Raw genomic sequence first — 12556 nt, 5'->3', positions numbered from 1 at the left:
AGTCGATCCTCAAGGGCCTTTGTCAGTCACACACTTTAACAGCAGAAGCCTCTGGAAAAACTCTCCTCTATAAAACATGTTCTGAAGTCTTTGAACAAACTGAATGTGACGCCGTATCACAGACGTGGCTTCAGAAGCACAAAGTGGCACAAGTCAATCTCCAAGTTCTGACTTTTAGACAACAAATAGGAACAATAGTGGCCTCGTGTACGGATCAAACATTAAGAAGTACGACTGCAAAACAGACGTCACACATTATTGATCATGTTTTGGAAAGTGTCACGGTGGAAAGTGAAGTTTAAAACATGTAATGCTTAGTTGTGTGTGTCGACCACCGGGAACAAATGTGACCACCTTTAAAGAGAAAATGGAAGAAATGTTGAATAAGACGGGCACAGACAAAGTCCAAATAGCAGGTGGAGACTTTAATCTAGACTTGGTAAATCCACTTCAACTGAAAACAAGCTCAGATTTGATCAATTCCATGTCAATAAGAGAAGCCCGATAACAAGGCAAACGCCAACACTGATAGATCATACTTTTACTGACAGAACAGAAGGAAACATTTGGAGGGCTCTGTTCATTTGTGATAGAAGTGACCACCTGCCCGTATTTACAGTGTTTCAAAATGTCTTTAGGAAGAGAAATCAGACACAGACTCACTCTAAACTTAGAAGGCAGAAAACATGGAAACATTCCAGAAGGATCTTTGTGCTCAAAGATGGAGTGAAAGTGACTCAACTACAGACGTGGATGTGGCACATGATGCTTTCCTGCACAGATTTATTGAGCTGCATCATAACAACTGTCCTGCAACAAATCAAGATAAAGGAGATTTATAAAACAAAGCCATGGAAAACCAAAGCAATAGAAAACACATGTAAAAAGAAGAAAAAGTACTATATAAAGAACTTGTAACGCAGAGAACAAAAGAGGCAGAAAATAGATGTAAAAAACACAAAACTAAACTAATAAGTATAATTAGAAACAGTGAGAATGAATATTATCATAAGTGACTTGAACAACAGAGACACAATATGCAAAAGACATGGAAAGTGATAAATCATTTAATAAAAACATCAACAAACAAGATATTCAAAGTTATTTTAGAAGGATCTCATAGTGATCAGAAACTCAAAAGACACAGCAAATGAATTCAACAAATACTTTGCTAATGTGGGTAATAATGAACAAATGACATAAAAGAGTCTAAAAACAAACATGAGGAAATGAATAATAGGATCAATACAAATGTGTTTTCAATGTTTGTATCAGATGTGAACAAAAAAAAACTCTTCACTCACTGAATATTGTGCTTTATTATTTTGTAAAGATCATATTTGATTCAAACAGTGATTTGTTCAAAACAGAGGCCGATGTCTGAAGTTTGTTTTCTTCTCAAATAAATGTCTGAAGTTTGTACAGATTTGTTTTATTTCACACACATTAGAGCGAGTCTGTCGGAGCGCACAGAGACACTGAGGAGCCATAAGACCAGACCCTAAACCCAGGGACCAGAGAGTGAGTGAATGTGGTGTTGAAGGTGTGGAGGAGGATCAGTCGCTCAGAGGAGACTGTGTAGAAGGACAGAGAGCCAGCAGGACAGTCCACAAACACTGCTACTGTCCCACAAGAGGAGGACAAGGACTGAGGGAGGGAGGTGCGTTCTTTATTATGATGAACAGAGAAACCATCTTTAGAACAGAACAGACTCCAGGACTGATCATTGCATCCAAACAAACTGTCATAACTGTTTCCTTTCCTTCTGATTCCTCTGTAAGACACTGATGTAGAAACACTTCCACTCCACTGGACCTCCCAGTAACAGCGACCAGTCAGACCAGTGTCACACAGAAGCTGAGGACAGTCATCAAATCTGTCCTGATGATGTGGATACAGCTGCTCCTCTCTCACACGTGTCACCTTCTTGTTGTTGTCAGACAGTTTGAGTTCTCTGTGAGCTGTGTTTGGATCCAGAGTGAGATCACAGAAATCTGATGGAGAGAAGACACAACACAGCAGCAGTTAGTCCCCTGTGCGTCTCAACATGTGGACACACACTTTATCAGGATTTGACTCTATTTAGTCTTCAAATGTACAGGATTTAATTATGGTTCTCATTTCTATATTTATTAGTTGCACCAATCCAGTGTGTTTCATGACATGTCGAGTGTAAGAGTTGAATTGTCAGTAGTTTGTTGGTGCAGTGGACAAAGTAAAGCTCAGTGTGAGGTCACTACACACATTGCTTCACTCCTCAGTGCTTCATGACACACACTTTCTCCTTTCAAATGTCTCTATATGAATCCACAGTCACTTGTGCTTGTGTGTAGACAGTCCTGTGCTGAGTCAAACAGCTGTGTCTGTGTCAGTGTCTTAATAACTCTGTGTTCAGTGATGGACACAGTCTGAGGCCACGCCCACAGAAGAGAGAGAGCCAATGAGAAAACAACAGTAAAGTCTGTTCAATCATAAGAATCATGTGTAGTATTAAGGTGCTGTTTGTGTCAGAAATAACATCCTAAAACTAACCAGTGTGAAATGACTTAAGTCAGACTTACATCTCCAGATGGGATTCATCCATCGTTCTCCTTTGGGCCTCAGTCTGAAAGAAACACACACATCAGTGTTTTTCACAGAGGATTTTCACTTCATGTGAGATGAAAGGTTTGTTCTGTAGAAGCTGACAGAGGTTCTCAACCTGTGGTACACGCCCTTCAATGTGGAGACATCATTTAGATCTGTAAGTGTGACTTTGATGTTTTAGTCTGACAAATGTCCTGTTTCAAACAAAGAGGCAAATCATCTGGAAATCACTTTTAACAGTAAAAGATAAAAAATAATTTAGACTCCTTGTTACAGTGACTCAAGGGTGACCACAGTGACCCAAGGGGCCCACAGTGACACAAGGGGCCCACTGTGACCCACTGGACCCTCAGTGAACCAGTGACCAACAGGGCCCAGAGTTACCCAAGGGGCCCAGAGTTACCCAAGGGGCCCAGAGTGACTCAAGGGGCCCACAGTGACCCATGAGGCGCAGAGACACTCACAGGGCCAACAGTGACCCGCGGGACCCACAGTGACCCACAGTGACCAAAGGGGCCCACAGTGACCCACAGTGACCAAAGGGGCCCAAAGTGACTGATAGGGCCCAGTGACCCAGGGGGCCCATAGTGACCCACGGGACCCACAATGACCCACGGGCTCACAGTGACCAAAAGGGCCCACAGTGACCGATAGGGCCCAGTGACCCAGGGGGCACACAGTGACCCACAGGGTCCACAGTGACCCACGGGGCCCACAGTGAGCCATGGGACCCACAGTGACCCAGTGACCAACGGGGCCCAGAGTTATCCAAGGGGCCCAGAGTTACCCAATGGGCCCAGAGTTACCCAAGGGGCCCACAGTTACCCAAGGGGCCCATAGTGACTCAAGGGGCCCACAGTGATGCACGGGACCCACAGTGACCCACGGAGCCCAGAGTGACCAACGGGGCCCAAAATGACCCATAGGGCCCAGTGACCAACGGGGCCCACATGACCCACGGGACCCAGAGTAACCCAGTGATCCACGGGGCCCACAGTTACCCAAGGGGCCCACAGTGACCCACGGGGCCCACAGTGATCCACGGGACCCACAGTGACCCAGTGACCAATGGGGCCCAGAGTTCCCAAGGGGCCCAGAGTTACATAAGGGGCCCACAGTGACCCAAGGGGCCCACAGTGACTCAAGGGGCCCACAGTCACTCAAGGGGCCCACAGTGACTCAAGGGGCCCACAGTGACTCAAGGGGCCCACAGTGACTCAAGGGGCCCACAGTGACCCACGGGACCCAGAGTGACCAAACGGTCCCACAGTGATAAAGGGGCCCACAGTGACAAAAGGGGCCCACATTGACCGATAGGGCCCAGTGACCCAGGGGGCCCACAGTGACTCAGGGGGCCCCGAGTGACCCACAGGACCCACAGGGACCCAGGGGACCAACAGTAACCCGGTGACCCACAGTGACCCACAGGGCCCACAGTGACCCACAGGGCCCACAGTGACCCAAGGTAACCCACAGTGACCCACGGTGCCCAAAATGACCCACAGTAACCAACAGGGCCCACAGTGACACACGGGGCCCACATGACCCACGGGACCCACAGTGACCCACGGGGCCCACAGTTACCCAAGGGGCCAACAGTGACTCAAGGGTTCAACAGTGACCCATGAGGCCCAGAGAGACCCACGGGACCAACAGTGACCCTTAGTGACCAAAGGGGCCCACAGTGACCGATAGGGCCCTGTGACCCAGGGGGCCCAGAGTTACCCAGGGGGCCAACAGTGACCCAAGGGGCCCACAGTGACACAAGGGGCCCACTGTGACCCACTGGACCCTCAGTGAACCAGTGACCAACAGGGCCCAGAGTTACCCAAGGGGCCCAGAGTTACCCAAGGGGCCCAGAGTGACTCAAGGGGCCCACAGTGACCCATGAGGCGCAGAGACACTCACAGGGCCAACAGTGACCCGCGGGACCCACAGTGACCCACAGTGACCAAAGGGGCCCACAGTGACCCACAGTGACCAAAGGGGCCCAAAGTGACTGATAGGGCCCAGTGACCCAGGGGGCCCATAGTGACCCACGGGACCCACAATGACCCACGGGCTCACAGTGACCAAAAGGGCCCACAGTGACCGATAGGGCCCAGTGACCCAGGGGGCACACAGTGACCCACAGGGTCCACAGTGACCCACGGGGCCCACAGTGAGCCATGGGACCCACAGTGACCCAGTGACCAACGGGGCCCAGAGTTATCCAAGGGGCCCAGAGTTACCCAATGGGCCCAGAGTTACCCAAGGGGCCCACAGTTACCCAAGGGGCCCATAGTGACTCAAGGGGCCCACAGTGATGCACGGGACCCACAGTGACCCACGGAGCCCAGAGTGACCAACGGGGCCCAAAATGACCCATAGGGCCCAGTGACCAACGGGGCCCACATGACCCACGGGACCCAGAGTAACCCAGTGATCCACGGGGCCCACAGTTACCCAAGGGGCCCACAGTGACCCACGGGGCCCACAGTGATCCACGGGACCCACAGTGACCCAGTGACCAATGGGGCCCAGAGTTCCCAAGGGGCCCAGAGTTACATAAGGGGCCCACAGTGACCCAAGGGGCCCACAGTGACTCAAGGGGCCCACAGTCACTCAAGGGGCCCACAGTGACTCAAGGGGCCCACAGTGACTCAAGGGGCCAACAGTGACCACGGGGTCCACATTGACCCACGGGCTCACAGTGACCCACGGGACCAACAGTGACCCACAGTGACCAAAGGGAACCACAGTGACCCATGAGGCCCACAGTGACTCAAGGGGCCCACAGTGACCACGGGGCCAACAGTGACCACGGGGTCCACAGTGACCCACGGGACCCACAGTGACCAAAGGGGCCCACAGTGACCACGGGGCCAACAGTGACCACGGGGTCCACAGTGACCCACGGGGCCAACAGTGACCACGGGGTCCACAGTGACCCACGGGCCCACAGTGACTATGGCAAATGGTTGTAGAAAAAAAAAAAAGGTAAACTTCATGAGTAACTTTGAAAATAACTTGAAAACTGAGTCATTTTTTGCTTAGGGTTTATTTTTCCTAAAACACCTGAAAAAAACACAGTCCCATTTCAAACTGAAGCTGTTCCTGAACCTTTGGAGCACAAACAATCGGCTGGAGCTTTTGTGAAGCTGAGACTCTGTAGTTTTGGACTCTAATGTCTGATTTACTCTAATTAAAAGTAGAAACAAGCTCTGCACAGAAGAAATCAGAGTTTAAATTCTGCCTAGGTTTTCTTTGTTAAATATATGAATAAGTAAAGCTGGAGTTGGAGGATGTTTGACTGACACTAGTTTGAGTTTTTGTTGAGTTTTGACCATTATTTTTAAAAGCTGAAGGTAAATTCATTGAAAATGAATTTTAGGGACTTATAATAAAGCAAAAATGTCCAGGTGGAAGGTTTATAAAGGTATTATCATACTTAATTTAATTTGAGTCTATTTTTCATTTGTAAGTTTGGAGGGTAACAAGCTGACCCTGATTCTTCCCAGAATGATTGATTTGACTGAAAATAAGTGGGATATATCTTTATTTTTAAGTACAGCACATCAAGCAGCTTTTGAGTCCCTTTTATCAGATGTGGACAAAATGGAATAAAGAAAGAAAAAGTCCAACGTCCCACATGTGGAACGCCCTAAGCATAAGGGCCACTTACAACGAAAAGGTGAATGTTTACTCCGTCAAGGAGTATGTAGTAAAGTAAACAAAATGGTATTTCATGTTAAATGTTGTCAGTTAATCCTGTTCAGACTTTACATCTTAAACTTATTTCCTGGTCTGTGGTCTTTTATTTCACGTTAAACCAGGGGTGGGCAATTATTTTCCTCTGAGGCTATTGAATCTATTATTTGATGTATTCATGTAACCTCTTTAGGACACAAGTGCAGACACATGTTACATAGCTAAGACAGTTAAAGAATATAAAACTAAAATCTTGAGAGTGGCCGAATTAAAACAGGCCAACAAACTGTTACCTGATATTAACCTGTAAATAGCACTCTTAGGTGTTACACATCTCAGTGAGAACAGGTCCATACCTGAGAGTGTCAAGTGTGCAGTGGGGGTCCTCCTGTAGAGCAGACAGGAGCTTTACTCCTGTGTCTCCTGGATGGTTGTAGCTCAGGTCTAGTTCTCTCAGATGGGAGGGGTTGGACCTTAGAGCTGAGGCTAGAGAAGAACAGCCTTCCTCTGAGACCAGACAACCTGACAGTCTGAGGACACATTTGATTCTAATCTGTCAATGAATTTGTAAAATTTAATCCAAATTACACAAATAACAAGTTCTCTATTTTTATGTCACTTTTATGTTGTTATTTTCAAATGTAACTGCCAACAAGTTATGTAATAACAGTGAATAATATTAAACTCTCTGACCTGAGCTGTTCCAGTTTACAGTGAGGACTCTTCAGTCCAGCAGACAACATCTTCAGCCCTGAGTCCTTCAAGTCATTGTGACTGAGGTCCAGGACTCTCAGACTAGAGGACTGGGAGCTGAGGACTGAGGACAGAGCTTCACAGCTTCTCTCCGACAGGTCACAGCTGCTCAGTCTGGAGAGAGACAACATTATTAATCTAGAAGTTGAATCAAAGCATTCTCTGTTAAATAAAGGTTACTCACATAGCTTTGTTGGAGGCTTTGACCACTGGCAGCAGCCTCAGGAGAGCCTCCTCTGAAGCAGAGTATTTCTTCAGCTCAAACTGGTCCAGATCTTCTTCAGATGATAATAAGATGAAGGCCAGAGCTGACCACTGAGCAGGAGACAGTCCACGTTCGGACAGACGTCCTGAACTCAGGTACTGTTGGATCTGCTCCACCAGAGAACGCTCATTCAGTTCATTCAGACAGTGGAACAGGTTGATGCTCCTCTCTGCAGACACATCCTCACTCAGCTTCTTCTTTATGTACTCAGCTGTTTTTGCACTGGTCAGGGAGATATTTTCTGTGTGTGTCAGCAGATCTTGTAGCAGGCTCTGATTTGTCGACAGTGAAAGACCCAATAGGAAGCGAAGGAGCAAGTCCAGGTGTCCATTTGGACTCTGTAAGGCCTGGTCCACAGCCGTCTGGTGAAGATGCTTTAGTTTTCTTTTCACACTGAATATCGTCGACTTCTGTGTTTTCTCTGAGAGCAGGTTGATCCCAGTTTTGATGAAGGTCAGATGGACGTGAAGAGCAGCCAGAAACTCTTGCACACTCAGATGGATGAAGCAGTAGACCTTGTCCTGGTACAGGCCTGGCTCCTCCCTAAAGACCTGTGTGAACACTCCAGAGTACACTGAGGCCGCTGCAGTGTCCAGCCCACACTCGCTCAGGTCACTCTCGTAGAAGATCAGGTTTCCTTTCTGCAGCTGCTCAAAGGCCAGTTTTCCCAGAGACTTCACCATCTTCCTGGTCTCTGGAGTCCAGTGTGGGTCCGTCTCAGTTCCTCCTTCATACTTGATGTTCTTGACTTTAGCCTGAACCACCAGGAAGTGGACATACATCTGAGTCAGGGTCTTGGGCAGCTCTCCTCTCTCTCTGCTTTTCAACACATGCTCCAGGACTGTGGCAGTGATCCAGCAGAAGACTGGCATGTGGCACATGATGTGAAGGCTTCTGGACTTCTTGATGTGGGAGATGATTGTATCAGCCTGGTCGCTGAACCTCTTCCTGAAGTACAGCTCCTTCTGTGGGTCAGTGAACCCTCTGACCTCTGTCACCATGGAGATGCACTCAGCAGGGATCTGATTGGCCGCCGCGGGTCGTGTGGTTATCCAGAGGCGAGCGGAGGGAAGCAGGGTCCCCCTGATGAGGTTTACCAGCAGCACGTCCACTGAGACAGACTCTGAGGGGTCAGTCAGGGCCTTGGTTTTGGTGAAGTCCAGAGGAAGTCTGCACTCGTCCAGACCGTCAAAGATGAAGAGCACCTGGAGGTCTTCAAAGCTGCAGAGTTCTGCTTGTGTTTGACTAAAGAAGTGATGAACAAGTGTCATCAAGCTGAAGCTTCTCTCCTTCAGCACATTGAGTGCTCTGAAAGTGAACGGGAACAGCAGCTGTATGTCCTGGTTGGCTTTGCCTTCAGCCCAGTCCAGACTGAACTTTTGAGTGAGCACTGTTTTCCCGATGCCAGCCACGCCCTTTGTCAGCACTGTTCTGATTGGTCCATCTGTGTCAGCTGGGCCTTTAAAGATGTCTTCACATGTGATGGCTGTCTCTGCTGGGCCTGGTTTCCTGGAGGCTGTTTCCATGTGTCTGACCTCATGTTCCTGGTTGACCTCTGAAGACCCTCCCTCTGTGATGTAGTGCTCTGTGTAGATCTGCTTCAGAAGGGTGGGGCTTCCTGCTTTAGCGATGCCCTCAAACACACACTCAAACTTCTGCTGCAGGTTACACTTCAGTTTTTGCCTAAAAACTCCAGAATAAGTCCCTGAATAAAGACAACAGACACAACCCTGAGTCTCAGAGAATATAAAATGAGGTGAGAACCTTGTTAAATGTGTTAAATGGTCCTACTGCTCCACAGACGCTCAGCCAGCTCCTTCTGCTTCATCCTCCTCAGGAAGGTCAGTGTGATTTTCAGAACAGCCTCACTGCTGCTCCTCTGCTCTTCATCTTCATCCTTCAGAGGCTCTAAGCATTCTGGGTAATCCGTACTCAGAACCTTATGGAGCTTCTTCAGCTCCTTCTGGACAAAAGTGAAGATGTCCTTCTCCAGAAGCTGCTCCAGAACACATTATAAACAACACAAATGCAGTCAGAGTCAGATCTATGTGAAACAAGTTCTCATTCATCTGAACATTTACAAACTTTAGTGAATGACAGACCTTAAATATAGAGTCCAGCTGTGTCTGATGGTGCTGACCACTGGAGACCTCTGGACCTCTGGAGTCAAAAAGACTAATTTAACATTTATATTTTTTTCAATCTAATTTGTTTTTCCACCACCACAAACTCACATCTCTGATCCAAAAACAATTGGAGGTTCCATAGACCGGTCACTCCTGAAGGACTCACAGCTGGGGAATTCTGCAGAAGATTCTGGTTTATGCTCGAGTCTGTTGGATTTAATAAACAGTGGAAAAATAATTATTGACTAAAAACACTGATTTAGAAGACAATTTAGATGAATCACACATTTTCTCTCTAAACTGAAATAGTTGAAGTAAACACTAGAACAGCCAGAGAAACTGAGGAGCACCAACATCCCCAGAACGCTGATGGTGAACTTCTACAACTGTGCCATCAGTTCTGATCTGACCTATGGATTTTTAGTTTGGTTTTCCAACGTGTGGTAAAAACAGCTTGGACTTCTCTCCCAGAGATCAGTCCCATCTACACCAGCCGCTGTCTGAAGAGAGAGCACAACCTCCTGCATGAGCCACACCACCAGCTCCACACCTGCTCCACCTGCTGCCCTCAGGGAGAAGGTACAGGTCCAAACAGACCAGAAGCACCAGACTGAGCAACAGCCTGTATTCTCCTGCTGTGAGGCTGCTGAACAGTGGCTCCTCCCCTCTCTGGACATTGACCACACCCACCAACACAATAACCATGGAACTCCACTTGTCTGACTCTATGTCCTTGAAATTCTGAAATATTCAACCAAACACTACAAAAAAATTCACTAAAGACTTGTCATTTTTCTCTCTCAACAGAAAAGCAGTAACAACATTGCCCACTCTGCACCTAAAGATGTTTTATTATTTCATTAAATCAAGTTCATAGATTTCTCTGGAACATTGTAACTTCAAAGACCTTTTCTGTAAATGTTTTCTCCCACAGAGACACAAAGATCAGCCTAAAGTAGCACCTACACACACCAAACTTTACAAAACTTGGACTTAACATGATTTTGACGAATCGTACACAAGGATTTGTTGATATCTAATTCCAAGCTGGATTTCTTTTAAGTTTTGACTCCAAGAATTTAAGTAAATTTGAATTTTACACCACATTTTAAGACAGATCCAGTAAATCAGAAATCCAAAATTCCCTCTGTATGTTTACAAAAACAAAATGAAGCAAATCATTTGGTTCTGACCATTTTTCCAGATCAAAATGTCTCAAATGTGACACTTTTTAATCATAAATGCCTTATAAAAAATATTTACATTTCTTTACATTTATGGAAGTAAACTACAAAAGAAGTTTCAAACTGAGATGTGTAAAGTCTTCTTTTCTGTCCTCTTCACCTGCAGCGTCTCTTAACTCACATTTACTAAAGATGTTTAGTGTCTCGGAGGTGATTATGTGGTAGTTGCAGCTCACTTCCAGATCTTATAATATCAAGCAGTGCTTTAATACCTATAATGTCATTATTATATCCCATAACACACAGATGTGACTCACGGCTCTGTCCTGAAGGTCATTGGTGCGTCCTTAGACATGTGACTCCTGAGGGACTCACAGCTGGGACCAGGTTCAGACCGAGGATGTTTCTGGTGGATCCTGGGAAAGACAAACATTACAGATCAAATGTAAAAGATTAAAAGCATTTGACTTTGACTTAACTCCAGTTACTCCTAAAACAGTCCTATAAACACACATCAATAATCAGATCTAATGATTGTGTCTGACTTACTGTGGATCATGTTTCTTTTTAAAGTTCATATCTCGTGCAATGGAGGTTTCACTTGTCACTTCTCCCCTGCTGGTGGTGGGAGGTACTGCGTCCTCTCTGTGCTCTCTCTGATCCATGCTCAGTCCAGAGTCCTACAGAATGACATCACACTGTTTAACCCCGCCCACTCATCACATGGTTTAAAGTCTAAAATAAGTGTGTACATTTCTGTTGTTCTGGTTGTACATGTGTGCTGATCTGTCACATCAAACTAAAGGACAAACAAATGAACAGGTTGTTTACTTGTCCTTATATTGAAATAAACACACACTACATGAGCCATCAGCCTGTTCTGTGCAGTCTGCACTTTAGTCAAGTGTTTCATCTCATGGAGCCTCAAGAAAACACATTCACATCAAACTGTAATATATGAGATTCAAACTGAACTAAAACCAGTCACAAATTCAGTGGGAACCAAAAGGACCAAAACAGGAACATTTATTTGAGCTGCATTTATTTGGGTTTAGAGGAAGTGACATCATCAGTCCTACACTGCCCCCTACAGACACAAGTCAAGTTCTACAGAGAAATGATAAACAACAACAACTGAAATTAGACAATTATGAGTGAGGATAAATCTACAAAAAGGTCAATAATCTAAACAGAACTACGACTAACAAATGTGAAAGAATAAATAATTCAGAATATATGTATTAATTGTTTGTAAAAATCAATCTTAAATTATAATTAAACTCATGACATAACAAGGCCTATAACCAGGAAATAAACCAAGGCCTAAACTAAATCTGTACCAAATCAGGACTAAACTACGTCTAAAATCTGGACGAAACACAGGATTAAACCAGGACTAAACCAGGACTAAACCAGGACTAAACCAGGACTAAACCAGGACTAAACCAGGACTAAACCAGGACTAAAGCCAGTGTTGAATCTAATCAAACTAGTCAAACCTGAGCGGATCCAAAGAGTCCAAAGTGTCCCAGAGAAAAGTGTGCGGCTGAAGGAAGAAACCTGTTTGTGTGTTCTTCCTGGAGTGAGTCAGAGCCGCTCCTCTATTGGCTGTGGTCCAGGTGGGCGGGGCTTCACACAGGTGCGTGACAGGAGGCTGCTGCTGAGGACACAAATATGACAGGACCTGTAGGCTTTATTGGACAGGTGAAATGGGGACGAGAGAGGAGGGAGGACATACAGCAAATTGTCGTAGCCGGGATTCAAACTCACAACACTGTGGCATATGTGCTGCTGCTTAAACCACTCCAGAGTATTTGTTTTCACTTTTCTCTTTTGACTCGTGGCTGAAAACACGTTAAGACTCATATTTTAGAACATTTTCACATCAGTTCATGGTTTAGTTTCTTTGGTGTTGCTCCGAAAGCTTCTCCAAACTGAAGAAAGGTTGAAGA

General features: G+C 46.1%; 1 protein-coding gene across 1 annotated transcript; it reads right to left on the bottom strand.

The window, feature by feature from the left end:
- Window positions 1–1295: 1295 nt before the first annotated feature.
- On the bottom strand, window positions 1296–12205 carry LOC140377873 (protein NLRC3-like). The gene is made up of 11 exons (XM_072463480.1): window positions 12104–12205; window positions 11154–11284; window positions 10922–11020; window positions 9529–9627; window positions 9397–9454; window positions 9086–9290; window positions 7214–8999; window positions 6970–7143; window positions 6633–6806; window positions 2562–2605; window positions 1296–1994 (listed from the first exon to the last, which is right to left on the bottom strand). Exons 2-11 carry the CDS (start codon window positions 11267–11269, stop codon window positions 1447–1449), a joined length of 3303 nt encoding a protein of 1100 aa, XP_072319581.1. The 5' UTR covers window positions 11270–11284; window positions 12104–12205; the 3' UTR covers window positions 1296–1446.
- Window positions 12206–12556: the final 351 nt, after the last annotated feature.

This window comes from Eucyclogobius newberryi, unplaced genomic scaffold, assembly GCF_026437365.1.
Source record: "Eucyclogobius newberryi isolate DKJ021-1_F unplaced genomic scaffold, fEucNew1.0.hap1 SCAF_4, whole genome shotgun sequence".
In the NCBI taxonomy this organism is placed as follows: Eukaryota; Metazoa; Chordata; class Actinopteri; order Gobiiformes; family Gobiidae; genus Eucyclogobius; species Eucyclogobius newberryi.
This window is presented reverse-complemented; position numbering and strand designations above follow the sequence as displayed.

Excerpts from the sequence above, each read along its gene's own strand:
- LOC140377873 (XM_072463480.1), bottom strand. The coding sequence starts at position 11,269 with ATGGATCAGAGAGAGCACAGAGAGGACGCAGTACCTCCCACCACCAGC. Across the intron at positions 9,291-9,396 it reads AGCTGGACTCTATATTTAAG|CTTCTGGAGAAGGACATCTT; the intron begins GTCTGTCATTCA and ends GTTCTGGAGCAG. Across the intron at positions 2,606-6,632 it reads TGCACACTTGACACTCTCAG|ACTGAGGCCCAAAGGAGAAC; the intron begins GTATGGACCTGT and ends TGTTTCTTTCAG.